General features: G+C 44.1%; 1 protein-coding gene across 1 annotated transcript in view; it reads left to right on the top strand.

The window, feature by feature from the left end:
• Positions 1-18,618, top strand: part of LAPTM4B (lysosomal protein transmembrane 4 beta) — a 60,532-nt gene that overhangs the window by 14,359 nt on the left and 27,555 nt on the right. Inside the window, exons 2-5 of the mRNA XM_072034443.1 lie at positions 1,721-1,832; positions 9,086-9,159; positions 9,813-9,935; positions 18,341-18,439. Of these exons, the coding sequence (XP_071890544.1) occupies positions 1,721-1,832; positions 9,086-9,159; positions 9,813-9,935; positions 18,341-18,439 (408 nt within the window). The remainder of the gene's footprint in view (positions 1-1,720; positions 1,833-9,085; positions 9,160-9,812; positions 9,936-18,340; positions 18,440-18,618) is intronic.

The following is an 18,618-nucleotide window of genomic DNA, read 5'->3' as shown; positions in this document are numbered from 1 at the left end:
GCACCCTATTTGTCCGATTTCTGCCATAGTTGGTCAGTGTCCTTACATCTTGGCATTGGCTGAAATGGAAGAAAGACAATTCACAAGTTACTTGAAATACCAGGTATTTGAACAATACTGGAGAACCCCTAGCCAGTATATCTTCTGTGAGTCCTTGAGAGCTATTTTTCATTCCAACCATCCAGCTGGCTGTGTGCTCACCTCCCTGCACTTTCAACCTGACCAGGTTTTTCTAGCTCACTACTGGGAATCTCATCATGTCAAAAGGCCTGCTAAGGTGCAAGAAGTTACCTGCTCCTTTTCCCCTGCTCACAAAACCCACTTGCCTGTCAGGGAAGGTGAACAGGATGAGATAACGTGGATTGTCCTTGACAAACCCACGGGCATTGTCGCTTATGACCATACAAATTTTAAAGTGCCAACAAGGAGACCTGGGTTTATTTTATTCTCAAATTGCACAGCCTAGCCGGAAATTATTTTTATGACCTTTCTGCTTTGTGAAGGCACAAACTGGACGTGTTCCTTCCCTGTTTTGTAAACTCAATCTATTCTTAACAATTTTTCTCAGAACATTGTTAACAAATCTGATGTCAGCTAAACATAGCAGAATTTGCCCATCAAAAAGCATTTATCTTACCTAAGAAATTCTCTAGCCTGTTCACATCTTATTATAGCTCTTTTTTTACATCTTTTTATTGCTATTAGTAACCTGTGATCAGATTGAGGTGACTTCAAAGTGTGAACCAGGGCAATAAAAATCCATCTTTCCCAGCATATTCTATTATCAGCATTCTTTTCTTCATTTTTCCTGTTGATCAGTTATCTTCTCGCTTCTGTATAATAATCTTTTAGCCAGACGGTGTTATTTCATGCTGAGCAATCTTCTTCTCTGCAATTAGTCTCCTCATCACTTCAAAGAGCTATAAGAATTTTGTTCAGATTTCTTTTAAAGTACAGCTCTTCCCTACCTTTGCATTTCACTCATACCTGGTACCTGACAATCTGCTTCTAAATAATTCCTCAGTCAGTCTTATATTCTTACATTTAATTCACTTATTGAGCTTCATAGACCAAGTCTTACCGGGTGTGAACTTCTCCCTGTGCCACGTGCCACAAAATGTGTTCATCAGGCATTGGGCTCATGGTGCCACCTACTCCCGTCCCCCCAAGGCCTCCTGATTTAGCAGCTCACGTGAATCTTCTCGTTACACACAGCCTCTTCTCAAATTCAGCCTCTTCCAGCAAACGAGCTCTTCTTTGATCATCTAGCACATTAATGGGGCACATCACCAATTCCAGCACTGCCCTGCTAATAATCCTTTGCTGCAGCGCTCATTTGTAGTAATTACAAAGTTACTGCTTTTAATTGATTTGGAGTTTCTTGACAGAAAAAAAAATAATAAATGAAATGGCTGTATTAACATGTTTTGTAATCCAAAAGAACAGAGATAACTTGTCTGATGTTGTGAGAGAGAGTCCGAAGGAAAAGGAGTGATGCACGTTTTGTTTAATTTTCCTGCCACTTGGGAAAGAAATATATCCTGCCCACACAAACCTAGAAGAACTAATTCTGGTGTTAGTGAAATGCTACAGTTTTGCAGCTGGAAAACAGCCAGTGCCTCAGTCAGCAGCAGAGCCTGCAGTGGGACGTCCTGCCCAGAGTTTTATTACGGATTACTCTCACAGTCTGACCCTTCTCCTTTCTTCTTCTTCTCCACAGATCATCAACTCGGTGGTACTGCTGATTCTGCTGAGCGCCCTGACCGACCCTGACCAGTACCACCTCACCAGTGCCGAATTAGGGGGTGAATTTGAATTTATGGATGATGCCAGTGAGTACAAGCTGCCTAAGCACTAACATTTTTTGCTCCAGCATTCAAGTAGCTGTCCTATTGTTTCAGTAATTATTGTCCTTTAATTATTTATTCCTCTTGGTATCTTACAGATGCATTTTATTGTGAAAGGTGTATTTGTGGCACAGTTCAAGCTGGCTGCCCATTAAGTAGCCTTACCTGTTCCCTGTGCTGTTTCCTGCCTTACCAGGGCACAGCCAGCCCCCAGATGCAGACTTTATACCCCAGCACAATGCTGAGAGCCTTGGGGGGGGCTGCAAAATGCAATGAATGCTTGGCCTCTGATGTGGCTGCACACACGTAAGACCATGTGCTGCTGTTTCTGTAACCATCTGAATGCAGTCACTCATGTTGTACATTTACACCCCCACGTGCACACGGCATGACTTGCCCCAGCCTGTAGTGATAGATGCAGATATAAGTATTAACAGTACAGTCATAGATGTATAAGGATAACACAGGGCTGTTATCTCTCACCAAAGGCCATAGTAATCTTCAATGCCATTTATTTCTCCTGCAAAAGCCTCCTGCCCTTTACAAATGCTTCTTTCTTCCATAGCAGTTTTATTTCCAGGGCAATGATTTGGTGGCGTTTGGTCTGCTTGTTTGTTTTAACTGTTTGAGCAGTATCTAGAAAATTTTCCCTTGTATATGGTTCTGATAAAAAATGTCTACGTAATTGTTTTTCTGCTCACAAGATTGCTACGTTCAACATTTCCCACTGCAATCTGAAATAAGGGCTCCCATCAGTCCCACTGGTGCCTTGCTGCTCAGAGCCACACATCTACAGCGAAAGGTTCCAACTCATTCCTGCTGAAGCCAATAAAAATATCAGCAGGAAAAGGAGTAGCTCCACGCATGAGAAAAATAATTATGACCATGGTGTATCAGAGCTGCTGGGTTATTTGTTAAGGGATGCTTATTTCCACAAGTTCCTTACTGCAAATATGCCTCAAAGGCTTACATTTAGTAACAGGGGGCAATTGCTACTTTATTGTGTCTTCACTGACAAAACACCAACAACTTTGGACTAAAAATCTTTTTATATAACTGGATTTAAGGAAGTAGGGACCGTCATACATACAGATGGGCTCCTAGCTGATTCTGACATATTAAAACTGACTGCCGTGTCCTAATTCTCAGAGATTAACCTTGGTAATGACTGTCTGTCAGTGTGGTTTTATATAGCCGACATCAGAGGCCTGCCAGTGCCCAAGGCTTTAAAATAGTAATTCTGTTTTGTAATGCAATAGCTGTCAGATCAAGTACATTGGGGATTTCCATCTACACTTGAAAATTGTATTTTCTCTATTTTTTATTCAGGTTTCTGAAGTGAGCCCTGAAAGGCTGTAAAAGGATGGCTTGTGGGCCAGGCAACTTCATTTCCATTCGGTAGAGGGAACATTTCTCAAGCAGTTAAATTATGAACGAACATGTGAATTAAGGTCTCCTTTTATTCTTTGACTCCCTCTAGCTTAATGCCTTACCGAGTAAGGCAGCTGAATCAGGCTGCTGACTTTTATAGTCGTTGGAAATAGCTGGCATGAGAGATTTTTTTTATTTTTATTTTTTTAATATGACTATATTTGTTCAAATCAGAGGAAACATTTTCTTGTGAGGTAAAACATAAAACAAACTTTCACATGTTCTTCCCTTGTCCCAGTTTTGTTTGTCTATTTTTCAGTATATATTTCCTAGGCTAGGAAATATATGCTGAAAATTTCAGCATGTGCTGAAATTCTTAGATGTGAAAGCATGCATACAAAATGCAGTAAGATACTTTGACTTTTACACTAATAAATGTCCCAAAGTTATCTGCACTTGCAGCCCAGAAAGCCAACCATGTCCTGGGCTGTATCACAAGCAATGTGGCCAGCAGGGCAAGGGAGGAGATTGTCCCCCTCAGCTCTGCTCTTGTGAGACCCCACCTGGAGCCCTGCGTTCAGCTCTGGGGCCCCAGCACAAGGACATGGACATACTAGAATGAGTCCAGAGAAGGGCCATGAAGATATCAAGGGGCTGGAGCCTCTCCTGTGCAGACAGGCTGAGGGAGCTGGGGGTGTTTGGCCTGGAGAAGAGAAGGCCCCGGGCAGAGCTTACAGCGGCCTGCCAGTGCCTAAAGGGGGCTGCAGGAAAGCTGGGGAGGGACTCTGTGTCAGGGGGTGTAGGGGTAGGGCAAGGGGGAATGGCTTTAAACTGAAAGAGGGGAGAGTTAGATTAGGCCTCAGGAGAAATTCTTCACTCAGAGGGTGGTGAGGCCCTGGCACAGGCTGCCCAGAGATGCTGTGGATGCCCCATCCCTGGAGGTGCTCAAGGCCAGGCTGGATGGGGCTTTGGGCAACCTGGGTTGGTGGGAGGTGTCCCTGCCCATGGTGGGGGGCTGGAAACGGATTGTCTTTAAGGTCCCTTCCAACCCAAACCATTCTGTGATTCTGTGCTTGTACTGACAAATAATAATGATATTAGTAACTTTTATTCTCTGCTACTTTGGTTGCCCCTATCAATAGCAATCAAAAGAAAAAGAAAAGAAAAACAAACAAAGAAACAAAACAAACAAAACAAAAAAAAAAAGCAGATTTTGTATGTAAAATTGTCACTCCTTTTCCCTCCCTCCTCAAATAGACTTGTTGGTCAAACCTCTGCAAATAGTAGCTGGAAACAAACTTTTCAGCTGAGTCACAGTAGTGAAGGTAAGGCTCACCTGACATTGATGACAGATTTTCCCTTGGCTCCAGAGAAACCAGGATTTTGTATTCATATTTCTTTATGACTGTGCTAAGGCCTGCTTTATGGACAATTTTCAGTTTTCTATTCCAGCAGTGTCACAGCTGTCTGTCACACTTAGAGCCAGAGCCAGTCAACTGGGAAAGATTTGAAAATGCCAGTGCAGCACCAGTTCTTATGCAAATCAAATGGCCGCCTACCCTTAACTTCAGGGTTTAGGCTGCAGCACGGTTCCCAGGGCATTGCCAGAGGCTCTGCACCAAGTGGTCGATTAAGCAGAGGAAGTATCTACCTGAGCACTTGGAAAAAGCTGTAGGGCAGAGCTTTTTCTTTCTATTCTAGAAAGGGAAACAAAGGGGGAAAAAGCATCTGCCAGGACTTGCCTTGTGGCAGATGGATGTGCTGGGTGACAGGGGCGTGTGGCTTGGCTGCCGCCCCGAGGTGTGCATCTGGGAACCGGCACTGCTCTGGGCTTCCTCTTTGCTGGCTGCTCAGCTAAGCCCTTTCAGCCTCATCTTTCTTTCCATTATTTCCTCAGGACCTGGGGGAGTTTATGAACTTGAAGCTGGACTGGGAAAAATAAGAAAGAAACATGTGAGCTGCTCAGTGCAATGCTTTTGCTGGTAAAAGCATGATGATGCCTGTATGGGAGATGGAAAAGCCCTATAAGTCACTCTGGCTTCCCAGAGGGTTTCACCTGAGACTCCTGCTCAACTTTTACAATTGTGCAGGCTATGATATTGATGTGTTAAAGCCCAAATGAGCAAGGAGTGTTGCTTGTTCTCATTTACTGCCCTCATGGTGTCACAGGTGTGTGTGATCCTTCCTAACCCATATGACAGCCAGGACTGAAATCCTGCCGATGCCCTCTGGGAACCCATGGGAACTTTGACACTGGTGTCAGCAAATCAGGCCAAAATCAGCTGATATTCCTGTCCAGGATGTGCAGATGGGGTGAGGGGTGTCTGTACAGGGTTGAGTGGAACGGTGGGCAGGCTGGTGGGATGGTCTCCTTGCAGAACGTGACTTGCACCCCAGGGTGCAAAAAGATTTAATTCAGGTAGATGTATTTTTATAAGGAAACCTATAGATAGAAGACTTGGACTTCAGCTGGGAGAGTACAATGGAGCATGTACCCTTCCTGCCCCTCTGCATCAATATCACTGGTGTAGCATGAGCCCCATGTCACAGGGAGGGGAAAAAACAAGATCCTTGCCCCAGCACAGCATATTTGGGGCTACATCTTACCCTCTGAAGTAAATGAGCTGGGCTCAAAGGTGCAGAATGCTCTTTTCTTCTCTCTTTCCTTCTCACTGACCTCCTTCTTTTTCTGGAAAGAAAATGTCACTGATGCAGGGGTTGGACCCCAGGAGCAATGCTGGGAGCAGGGGCACAGAGCTCCCACAGGCGGGCTGGAGGAGGCAGAGAGGCAGTAATTCTCAGCAGGCTGTAACAAGGCCAGGCTGCCAGATAAATAAGGCTGGGAGGGCAGACAGAACTGCCTGGGGATCGTAGGCTGCTGCTCAGCATCTTCTTGGTTCCTCCAGGGCGGGCAGGGGAGGAGCTGGAGGATGGGAGGTCATGGCCTTGCTGCGGCTCCTCGCTGTCTCCCTGTGAAGTTTTCACAGGCAGAAAGATGTCTCCCCACAAGGCTCAAGAGAGAAAAATCCAACTTGGTTTCTTTAAAACCAAACAGAAAGCTCAAGAAGCCACGTAGAGCAGCAGGCTATGCAAACACCTCGGTGGTGCAGGTATAGCTCATCTAGTGAGTGCCACGGGATGTGCAGCGTGGCTGGGGAACAAATCACATGCCTCTGCTGGCGTCTCATTCAGCGCGCTACATATCTGGTTTCACTCTCATTAATTGAAGCTGACACAGCCCAAAAGGCCCAGTGAAGCCTTAAATGAGGAAGGATGAACTTGGGCCAACAAAGGCTTGGCACGGCCACGCACAGCTCAAGTGGCACCAGGGACCAGGCTCGCTGGGCTCTGGCCATGAACCAGAGCTGCCAGGATCACCAGCACAGCCAGGCCCTAACTGCTGCGTCTGCTGCGAGCAGCAATGACAGCAACTTCCCCTTGAGACAGGGAATAGGGACTGGGATTATGAATGAGCAGAATAAATAAGAACGCAGTGCCTTCAAACTGATGGCTAAAGTGAAAATATCGATCCAAGAGGCTCTTTTTCAAGAGGTTCAATTGAGGCTGGTGGCTACAGGCGGCCGTTCCCACGTCTCGCCTTTCTTTCATAATCTTGATTGCACCGGGAGTGCTCAACATCATTGTGATTTCACAGGAGGTATGGGGGGCAGTCAAAATAAAAACCACACAAATAAGAGCATACAAACAGACTGCAGTAACTGCTGTTAGCACAGGTTCATTTTTGTGCGTGCTTCTGTCTTGAGGACAGAATACCAACCACCTGCAACAGGTATAGCACGGGCCTTAACTCCTAAAAAGCTGGAATCTGCTCGTGGTAGTGTAGCTCAGGTGTCCAAGATGGATATATGAGATGAGTATCAGGAGAAGAAGGTGCCTCTGAAGATCAATTTGGGTTGAAGGGCAATTTGGGAAGCACTGAGATGTCATTCCCTTCTACATTACAGACGGGGAGCCTGTGTGCCCTCCCCGTGGCGTCCACAAGCCAGCATGTGTGAAGCTTTGGGTAGGAAGCACCATGAGTAAGGAAATGGGGACTCCAGGCCCTTGTCACACTACAGGGGCTTAAAAGTGCCCAGGAAAGAGGCTCCATCCATTAAATCAGGAAGCAGCCTGCCGTAGGGTCTCTTCTGCTGCACTGGAGTCCCTGTCCAGATCAGACCCCTTCAGGGACCTTCCTGCAGGCTCCTGGACACCTTTGCAGGGCCACATTTGGATGCAGACAGGGTGGTGAGGGACTGTCCCTTGCTGTGGGATGCTCTTCAGAAAGTGCTAGAGTGTCATGGCAACGCTGTGGTCAAATGGAGGCATCTTCATACTTCAAACGCCTCCAAAGTCAGGCAGTGAGCAGCCTGAACACAGCATTTCTGTGTCTCAAGTCCCCCAAATACCTCACGGAGGCAGGCAGTTTCCATGCACATGGTAACAGCACTGTGAGCAGCAGGTATCTCACGAATACTCGCAGAGCTGGGACCTCTACAAGTCATGTCCTAAATACCTTGCCTCCTCTCTCTTCTTTGTGCTTAGCTTCTGAAGAGCAGTAACAATGTTCAGTTGTGCTCCCAGACCTACTGTCAGGGCAGGGTCAGAAATACAGCCTCTCACTTCTTGCATCCTAAGGCCGGTGATTATATCTAGGGAGGTGTATAGGAAAAGACCAAACATACATGATTTTTACCCCCCAGGATCTCCTTCCAGCTGTCTGTGGCTTAGAAACTTCTTAAATCTAATGAAAAGTTAATTGAAAGCTCAGCAGCAATATAAGAAAAAAGACAGGAGTCCTGTAAATACTCCAATCAAATCTGTAAAGAATATTTTACTTCCTTTATTACTTCACCTTTACTGACAGTTATACTTCATTAATAAATCCTGTATCTCTGTACTATTCCTGGTTGAAATGAAAGTTCGGAGTACATTATTTCTGTTGTAAGATACCCCTACTTGCCTTGTCTATTTCTGCTTTTAAAAAATGTATTTCTGCTTCTCCAAAGTGTTTGTAAAGATGTGAGCAATGATACATGGCAGCTGTTACTGCAAAAACAAGCCACAGTATTCATTCTGTCCTTTCTTATTTTTTTTTTTTTTACAGACCCATGGGAGCTTGGTTATTCTTTAGGTTAGTTGCAGAGTAGGTGTGGCAATAATGAGAAGATCCTGATCTCCCCAAGGTTAATTTAAACTTATCTATCTAGTTCAATGCAGACATCCTTTCCAAGGCTGTAAACTTTTGTAGTCTGGGAGGCATGTCTGCAACCATGGGCGAAGATGTGACTGTGGTTCCTGCTGACTCACACAAGACAGATAGCCTTCAGCTGCCTGTCCTGATACCAAAAGCCGTCTCACAGCAGGCAGAGCAGGGTACAGGATGTAAAGGTACCCGAGGGGCTGGTATCAGCCAGGCATCCGGCTCCTGCTGAGCTCCATGTGTCTGGCAAGCTCAGATTTATCTCCAATGGTCACATTTTGATTTCAGCACCGACTCTTTCTGACTACGGACGTCATCGTCACAGGCAAAATATAGTCTTCTAGCCATTCTTTCCCGGTTGTTTGAAAATCCTTCAGGAAAAAAAAAAAGGAACAATTCACGGCATCTTCCCAGCCTTATCAGGGCTGCGTAGGCTTGTGCAGTGTAACCACTGCCTTAGCTTCTCATAATTTGGAGATTTCCCACAGGAGCCAGAGATTTCCTCCAGCAATGGCTGCGTGATGCACCTGGCTCATCCCCACCCACCCACGCTTCCCATCCTGCCCTTTGGGATGCTCAGCACTAAGCAGATGGCAAAATAACTGAACCAAGCTCTGATTTTTTCCTGCAATCACTTATTTGTGTTTCTTTTTTTTTTTTTCAGATATGTGCATTGCCACAGCAATTTCTCTTCTAATGATTCTGATTTGTGCAATGGCTACGTATGGCGCATATAAGGTAATTCATTACATTCCGTAAAGATGTGAAGCAAGCAAACTATACAACTCTGGAAATAAAATGAAGAAAGTTGCTTTCTAACGATTTTGTGTTTATCTGAAAACTGAGGGGAAAAAAAAAAAAAACACAAAACAAAACAAGAAAACAAAACAAAGAGGTGGCAGAGCTGGTTGTCTAGATGAGTGCTATGGCACAGCCCCACGCTGGAGGCTGCTCAGATGTGTTTGCTCTCTGTACTTTCAAACAGGAGTAAGCTCTGGGTGAACTGTAAATTCAGGGAACTGAATCTTGTTCCTACCAAATTTAATGGATTTTTTTTCCATTCCCTCCCACATGAGTGGTTTATCCCAATATTAATCCTATTTATTTGGGAAAAAAAAAAGTCTCATGTGGTTTTTAAATGTCTCAGTATAATGAGCTGCGGGGCTTGCACCACACACACTGCAGCAGCTCAGCAGCCAAGCTGGCTTGGCCAATCTTTTTGGCTGAATGTTGTATTTCTTTTAGCCTATTTTACAAGTTATTTCTTCTTACAGCTTCATGAAATGTAACATTGCATTCTGTCAAATATTCCTTAGGTTTCAGTGCAGAAAGATATATAACCTCCCATTTTAGCTTGTGGTTGATGTGTTTTTATTTTATTTCCTTTCTAGCAACATGCGGCTTGGATCATCCCTTTCTTCTGTTACCAGATCTTTGACTTTGCTCTCAACACATTGGTTGCCATCAGTGTACTTGTCTATCCCAGCACAATTCAGGACTACCTCCGCCAGCTGGTAAATTACCTGACTTTCACAAATCTTTTGGGGCGTTGGGGAGAACCGTGCAAGGTGCCCGGCTTGTCCCTTATTTCTAGTCAGTGGTTTACTGTTGACTTCCTATGCAGTCCTTGAACAGTCATCTCAGTTTGAGCTCGCTCATCTATATTCCACACCCTTGTGAGCTGCATTGCTAACTTACATTGCTTACACTACAGTATCTGTGCAGATACTGTAATTACACAGATACTGGAGTTTTGTGATGCTGTGGAAGCTCTCAGCACCATTTCATTAGGAATGAGGATGATAGTGCAAGAGAGAGATCCTAAGAGATTGCTTTTGGATTCAGAGTTACTGCGTTCATATCCAGTGACTTATTTTTGTTGCTATACCAAGGATGTTTTGTTGCTCCTTTGAATTTATGTGGTGGCTTTAACACCGATTTCTTTAGACAGGAGTTAGATTCAAGGTAGGTTTGTTTTTGCTAGAAAATATTATCAATCTGTCTCATCTTTGGGACAATTAGAGGCTCCCTTCTTGACAGGTTCTACTGTGGCCAAACATCCATAATCAGTACTGTGTGAGCTACAGTATGCGACTGCAGCCACCTACAGTGAAGACAAGCAAATCTTTCATCTCTGGTCCTGGGCTGTGTTTGGATGGGTTCAGATGGAGTTGCAGAGCTCTGGGACAACTTAACGCTGTGGCTGTCTCTGAAAACCTGCCTTGAGAACTTGAATGCAGATTAGTTTGGCTGTGAACTTTGTTATGTGGATGGAAAACCACCTAGGGCATTATAAATAACAGGTAATGAGCAACAGCAGGCAGATAAGTGGCTGCACAAATCTCTGGGAAGAGGCAATGTGTCAAGCCAGCGGGATGCATCAGGGGCCTGTTATCCTTCACCTTACTTAACACCCGCCCACAGTCACAGCTGGTGCTGCACTGGAAGAGAAGCAGAGGAACAATTCAAAAGGTACTCAGAGATAAGGGTGGAAAAGAACAAATAAAGGCTGGAGCCCTCCTCTTCACCCTTTTCCTGCAGCCTCTCACCATGGGTTGGTGCCAGCCCCCCTCCTGTGGCAGCACGAGGACCAGCTGCAGCTCTGGAGCTCACGCTCCCCATCCCAGGGGGCTCACTGTCACCAGTTTTTTTTAATCTTGGTCCTTGAAGGAAAACATGAGGGGGAAAGCAGCAGTCTGGGGCTGGGAGCTGCATGCTGAAGAGCTCTTGTTCTTGTTGGTGCCACATTTGGAGCCAGCTTACCAGGAAGGCAAAGGATGCCCAATTCCCTCAAAATGTCTGCTAAGACATCACTGCTTTTGGCCCTTCCATAGCCAAAATACAAAGAGCAGACCTTGGAGGACACTGGAAATTGTGTAGCAAAGCTCTTTGTGAGCCACATTCTTGTTTTGACCTACATTTCTAACAGCAACTCCAAGGTGTTATCAATAACTCCAGGAAGGACATGTTTTTCCCTCCCGGTCAGTGTAGCCACCATCTGCCTCACACGTATATTTGGGTTTTCTTCCATGATGCTTTTCCTGTGGTACGCTGAGGCATGGTGCTGACTTCAAGAAAGCTGGAGATTTAATGTCCTTATAAGAATTTTCCACGCTGTTGAGATGTTTTATTTCTGGCTAGCTCAAATTAGTGAAACCTTCATTAGAAGTTACCGGAGGTAAAAAAAAAAAATAACTAACAACCTCAGAGAAAAAACTATAACTGCAAAAAGGCCAAAAGACTACTTACAAGTATATTAGAAATGAAAAAGAAAAACTTCTAATGCAAGGAGAGGCCATTTGTTGGGCAGAGGTGATAAATATACTGATGCAAAGAAGGCAGGAGTGTTCACCAGCTATTTCTGCTCTGCATTTGGAAACAAGCAGTAGAACATGTTTATGTAGCTGGGGTTTTGGAAGTACTTTCTATTCGCTGACAGTCAAGAAACATATTAAAGAGTTTTCACTCTGAGCACACCGTTTTAAAATGAGCAAGCCCAGATAATGTGCACTCTGGAGTGTTAAAATGTCTGATTGCACAGATCCTTTCTTGCTGTTGTAAATCATCTTCTACGTGGGTAATGAAATTGCACAAGGCTTCATGAGCGCTAAACTGTCTGTGCTCAGAAGGGCAAGGGGGATTTTCAGGATAATTATAGGCTGATTAGCCTGACATTGCTACCAAGTGGAGTAACAGAAATGCTGAGATGAGAGTCAATTGACAAAGGATTAGGACAGAGAAATATGATTAATGACTGCCAGCATGGTTTCACAGCAAATCAGTCCTGCAGGGAAACTCATTTTCTGTCTCTGACAAGATTACGGACTTCGTCAATAAAACTGGGCAGGGGCACAGTAGACCTTTGTAAGACATTTGACTTCACAGCACGATACTCAGAACATCAGCGAAGCACTAGATCAATAAAGGATGTAACAAATGCATTAGATCACGTTAGACGGCAGATGGAATAGGTTTGTGGTGCCCAAGAGGCCATTCACAAAGGTAGTGCCAGCCTTGGGAGAGCTTCCCTAGGTCACTGTCCAAAGGGACCAAGTCCTCTAGAGGAAGGTTGAGAGCAGGAGCCTAATCTAGTACTGCTGTGACATCCTCTGAAAGACCGTACCCTGCATTGCCCAAAGTGAGCACATCTCTGCATTTCCCAGAGTCAGTACTTGTGGCTTTTCCCAGCAAAATCACTTCTAGTAAAACCTGTGGCTGACACAGAGACTGATGGAGATGTAAATAACATTATGGACAGAACCATTACTCAGAGTGAGCCACATTGATTAAGAAGCTGAGTTCATTCACCAACCTGTGTTACATTGCTAAATGTGAATAAATATTAAAAATAAAAATAAAAAAAATACAGATGAGCTTATACCATGGCAACTGCAACTAGAATGCAGTGACTTTGTAAGCAGCCTGGGGGGAACTAAGTGACAAAACAAGAGTTCACTTTTTTTTTCTTTTTTTTTTTTTCTGCTTGCAAATACTATTCATGAGATTTGTGGGCAGAAGAAAATAGAGCAAAGAATAGTAAGATAGGAGGCTCTCCTTCTCTGTTGATCACGTAGGTTGTGTCTATCTACTTCTGGTGTCTCCGACTTAAAAGTCAAAGTATATGCAGAGAAGCTCCTCTGTAAATCATATAAAAGCTAGATAAATTGTAGTATGATGACAGATAATCAAATTTCCTGCTTAGTTTGTCAAGGAAGGAGACCAAGAGGTGACGCCATCATGGTTTTTGTATGCATAGCATCTAGGTTTAAAGGCTGTTTAAATTAGATGAGAGGTGTAATGATAATGGGTAGCTAAAAGTTATTCCAGGTAAAGTTCACTAAGAAGCAAGATGTTTCTATTATACCATTTACAGCCTTGTAATCTTCCTTGTCTGGGCTGTGGTCCCTAGAAGAAGTAGCTCAGCAGGAATCCCTGGGACCCCCACACAGGAGCCCACGTCAGCTGGCAAAAGGTTGTCACGTTTGGTTCAGAGCAAATACTCTCTAAGTAGGAAAAAACAGAAACAATGGATGAAATTCGTGTCTGCTGGTATCTGATATTCAGAGATGCTGAGATGCTCTTGCAATGTAAAGGATTTAGGGGCAGAACAAGATGAAACTAAAAATAAACTTCTCCAGTTTTTAACAATAATATCACCAATGTAGCCATACAGCCCAGGTACTGCTATGCAGGCTTGCGCCCATGGACGTGTTCCCTTACCTTTAAATGATGTTCATGGTAGATATGATAAATACCACATTAAGAACAAGATTGCAGTTAATACCCGTGTCCCCACAGGTGAGATATGAGTCATGCCAATTGGGTGTGATTGCTCCTGATGATTTATAAATCAGCCCTAGGGACATCTTGCCCTCATTCCCTTTGCAGGGGGCCTGCCAAGCAAGGCAGAAAGTAAGGGAGTGAATTGTGTTTCTTCCTGGCATTCTCAGTTTTTGTGCTTCTAAAACTGCTTTAAATATGGGGTTTGGTGTTTTAGGGAGAACAGCTCCATAAGGGAAATGAAAAATCCCAAACATTCTTCAAATTCATTATTGAATATCTGGAAGAGCATATACCTCAGGTAATGGAATGTATTTGGCAGTCACAGAAGAATATGATTTCCTTACCAAAAGGTCAAAACCCAATATTTTTAATCACTTCTACTTCTCTATGCTAGTACCTGGAATTATTTTATCTATTCAGTTTGGTGCAGATCTGGCAGATTTAAGTCCGCCAATGGTGAGTTGCAAGCTGCTATAAAACCCTCTAAGTACTTTTAGGCAAATAGGATTCTATCAATAGGATAGGCAGAGCCCTAGCTAAAAGTGTTGCAACTCCAAAACACTGAGCATGGTGTTCACAAGCTGTTTTGTAACGTCAGCCTACGCTGACTGCTTCTTTCAGAGTTGCTAAGTGTCTTTAGAAACTTTGCATTGCCATTTAGTACCCAGCTGCACACAGATGTGTCCCTAAAATCCCATACACTGCAAGAGCATCTCAGCACAAAGGGTCATGTAAAGTAAGTAGATGTTACAAATCTGTCATTTGAAACGTTGCAGGGAGATGACGTGTCATAAAACTTTCTGAAGGTTATGTTGAACGTCTTGGTCATTATCACTGTCACTAGGGAAAAAAAAATCTTCACATAGAGCAAATGTTGCATGTATAAAAAAAAAAATCTTCTTGGTTCTTGGAGCAGCAGGGGTCTGAAGTAGTTTGACCTAAACCGCATTTGATTTCTTTACCCCAAATAACACTTTGATGTATGTGCTTTCTAAAACCTTAAAATTAAACACTTCATCTTCTGTCATCTGATAACAGTATACATAATGAATTGAACCAGAGGTGCAGAACAGGCTAGTCTGCAACTGAGTTACGCAATACTGTTTTTTTTTTTTGTCAAAGTACAGAGCTTTCTCAGGTCATCTAAAGAAAATTTCTAAGTATATTAAATAGCTGCGATGCTGCTGTCTACCAGCTCGTTGTGCCAGTCGCGCTGTGCCAGTCCTAGAGGTGAGGTCTAGAGAATGTAAAAGATTAAAACTAAAAAACTGATTCCTATAAACTAAAGCTTAAAAAGCGAATATTCTTTCTGACATTTTAATGACATTTCATAATTCCAAAGAAGTACAATTAACTTCCTAGCAGGGTTTTAAAAATTCTACAGATGCATTCCTGTTTTATTTCAATTCTGTAAGATCTAATTTCAGAGTATTGTAACTGTTGAACAAGAACCCACACCATCATATGAAGTGGATTATTTTGTGGTCCCAGAGGAAGGAAAGCACGGGTGGTTGTACAAGAGGGAACAAGAAGGAGCTTCAGGCTTGGGCTTTCTGTTGTTGTGCATTTGTACAATGTCAGTACTATATACTTACCATGCAAGATTAAGATTCTTTTGAAGTCTCTAATAGAGCTTTGCTACATATAAGCAGTAATTATTTTTAATTGAAAATTTAAGGGCATATTACCATGCATGCAGTGCACTCAGTGTCCACGACAAGGTTATGAATGACACTTTAATTAAGACTTCAGCATGCCAGTGCCACACCACTACAAGTACTTCTTGTCTGTGCATGAAATTTCACAACATCTTCCCGCAAAATCCCTCCTGCATTTCCAGTGACGGGCTGGATTTTTTCCCACCCAGCCATATTTCTGTCTGAGCCTCATCAGACCTTGCACAACATTTGACGCTGAGCTTTTCCCAGAAGTTATGGCACTCGTGCGTTTGCCAAACCTTTGGCCTGACCCTGGTGTTCAGGACCATCCCTGCGGCAGGCTTCCAGCTCCTGGTTTCCCCCATGGGTGACAAACCCCTTGCACGGGAACAGAATTTGTCTCTTCCCACTTTGTACAGCCACATCAGTGTTTGAGCTCATCACTTTTTGCATCAGCAGAGGGCAATGGGTGTTTGGTTCATTTGAGCCACTCTTGGCACTTGGTTACGGTGGGAATGAAGGAGACTTTCCCAGCACAGACCAACTCCGCAGCAGTACCTGCAATGGGCAGCCAAGACACTTCCCGTAATTTTTTCCTGCTTCTCTGCAAAATGAAGGTTTCATAAACTGTTTTTCCTACTGCACTGAGGGTGTTTGTAGTTGTGAGTCAAGATCAGGCGGCTTGTTGGCCAGCCTGGGCAAGCCAGCATTAAATATCTTCTGGCTGGCAGGTGCAACCAGCCTGGTTACCAAACAAAGTGAACTTCTTCCACGTTGACCCACAGCCCTGGGCCATCCATCACAGCTTCAGAAGCCTTTTGTCCCACACAGCAAGCAGGGAAGCCCCAGGAGGGGCCTGCTTTGGTTTTCACACAGCATGCTAAGATCTCCCAGGCACCACTTGGTGGGGACAGCCACCACATGGGGCTTGCTCCCACCTCACATCTCTCTAGGAAGGAAACTCCAAAACCTGAGCGTGGAGGACAGAAACCACAGAATGTGCTCCTCACGTACTCTCCCAGCTTGTTGCTTTCAGTGCTGATGAGGCCCTTTCACTTGAAGTACTGCTGACGTAAGGGATGTGCTGCTCCCAGACTTGGCCAGGTCTCTTGGCTCCAACAGATGTTCCTGCTCTTCAAGGTTGCAGGAACTTCCTTGGTCATTTTCCCACCCTCCTCTTGCCCCCATGCAAATCCCAGTTGCTTTGATGTTTGGAAACAGGCCATCAGGTTATGACCAAAACCCCAGCATACTGTTGTCTAGTCTTTGACTAGCGATTGGTTCCCCAAAACCAAGCTAGGAAGTTCCTATTACACTCATGAATTGGTTTGACTAGTTTTTAATGGTAGATCAGTACTAAAAGATAACCTATTTGGGCAGTTTTACTGGGACTGACCCTAACTGACTGGGCTTTCTAACCAAGCCAATGGCCTCACTCCTGCAAGCAGTAGGGTGGGGCTGTGGTCGTAGTACTTAAATGTTCTGTATATAAGGGGTTTGATTTTGCTTTGCAATGCATCTTTTCTTGGCATACACTCTTGCTTTCTTGGTCTCTGAGTGACCGTATCCACTATATTTAGCAATAACCTTGTGTGAAAAAAAAAAAAAAAAAAAGAAGTAACTCGTTAAATTATAGCAAGTTGGTTTCCTACAAAAGCTGTGCGTCGACAAAGAAGATAACACGATAAAAACCTCAGCCATGAAATTCAGTACATTAACAGAAACGTTGCTGTCAAGAAGCGGAAAATGTGCTTATGTAACCGTTATCTGCATCGGCTACAGCTGCAGCTGATGTTAACCACCCCGAACAGTTCATGGAAGCACTACATTAAGAGCTGTTCTCGCCAGCGGCTGTCCAAAAGGAGAATTTCCTGAAGCACTGCTCAGACTTCTGGTGTAAGGGGCATCAAGGGGTTACGCTGGGTTTTCACCACTGTTGCCAAGAGTACAGTTGTAGCTTGGGCTGTTTAATTGTCCTGACAGGGATTCAGAGCTGGCCTGCTTAAGTAATTAGACCTGTAAGGAAAAAGGGGGTTGTACGTGGAAGGAGCTAATGCATGCAGTTATAGTGAGCTGCTGCTGCTGCAGTGGAGCTATCGTGTGTGAAGAGCAGCTCTGTCTGCAAAGAATGGTTTCTTCCATCTGGAACAGGAACCCTGGTGCTGCCATGTTTCAAAACAATTCATTTTAAAGGGTGTTTTTTAAGCGATACTAGATATAGCAAAACATTTTTAGAGGTTGTTTTCAAGCCACTGATCCTGAAGTGTCCCACAATCCTAAATCGCTGCTCTAAAAAGATGAACGTTGTCACCTCGATTTCACATACAAGAAAACAGAAGGGCCTGGAGCACATTCAGATTCAGTCATGACTTTGCTCCCCTGGAAGGCCCAAGCCTTGGGGAACAGCAGCACTAACAAGTGGCCCTGGGAGAACTAGTCCAAATGTAGCCAAAAGAAGATGGATTTGAATACAGCCAATGTCTTTTAATCAAATATTTAGGTGAAAGGATCGTGCTGTCTGGACTTTTCCTCTTTGATTCTTGGAAGGAGCTACCACTGGTCATTGGCAGCCATGGCTAGAGTACTGTATCTTGTAAGATAGCGACCACTTCACAGGACCAGAATTTTCCTGCCTTTGCCCAAGAAGGCACGTTTCCTGCTGCAAAGCCCCCAGAGGGATGCCCCTTGTCAATCTGTGTCTGTTACAAAACCAGCATGCACAAAGGGAAAGAAAACCCACCACACATATAGAGCAAAAGCAAACCCCTCGGCCCTCTGGGGAACATTTGGCAGGCTGAGCCTTTGTAGCACATGTTCCAGACAAATTTACTGAAATTGGTTATTGGTGCAGAGAGCTCCCAATTTAGTAGATCACAGCAAGTTTTTTAAGCTATTAATTATAGACTGCACTAATTGAGTGGCTCTTAAATGACTCGTGAGATTAACTTGCAGTGTTTTGCTTATTTTTGCTTGTGCAGCCCAGCAATTTTCCCTACAAGGAAGAGATCATGTCTGTGAACCCCACATGTCTGGTTGTGATTATACTCCTTTTCATAAGCATCATTTTGGCTTTTAAGGTAAGTCCATTACTTGTATACCATCTACTTCTGGTCATGGGTGAAATGCTCCCTCTGGGAGTCCTGGCCCCAGAATACACATAGGGAGCTACTGACCAGGCAGTCTGACAGCTGCACAAAGCAAAGTGGTAGGTATTGTGGAAAAAAACGAAAACAAAAACAAACACCCCCTGAGAAGT

The sequence above is a fragment of the Anas platyrhynchos genome, chromosome 2 (genome assembly GCF_047663525.1).
Source record: "Anas platyrhynchos isolate ZD024472 breed Pekin duck chromosome 2, IASCAAS_PekinDuck_T2T, whole genome shotgun sequence".
Taxonomy (NCBI): domain Eukaryota; kingdom Metazoa; phylum Chordata; class Aves; order Anseriformes; family Anatidae; genus Anas; species Anas platyrhynchos.
Note: the sequence above shows the minus strand (reverse complement) of the source record. Positions and strands in the feature narration are given on the sequence as shown.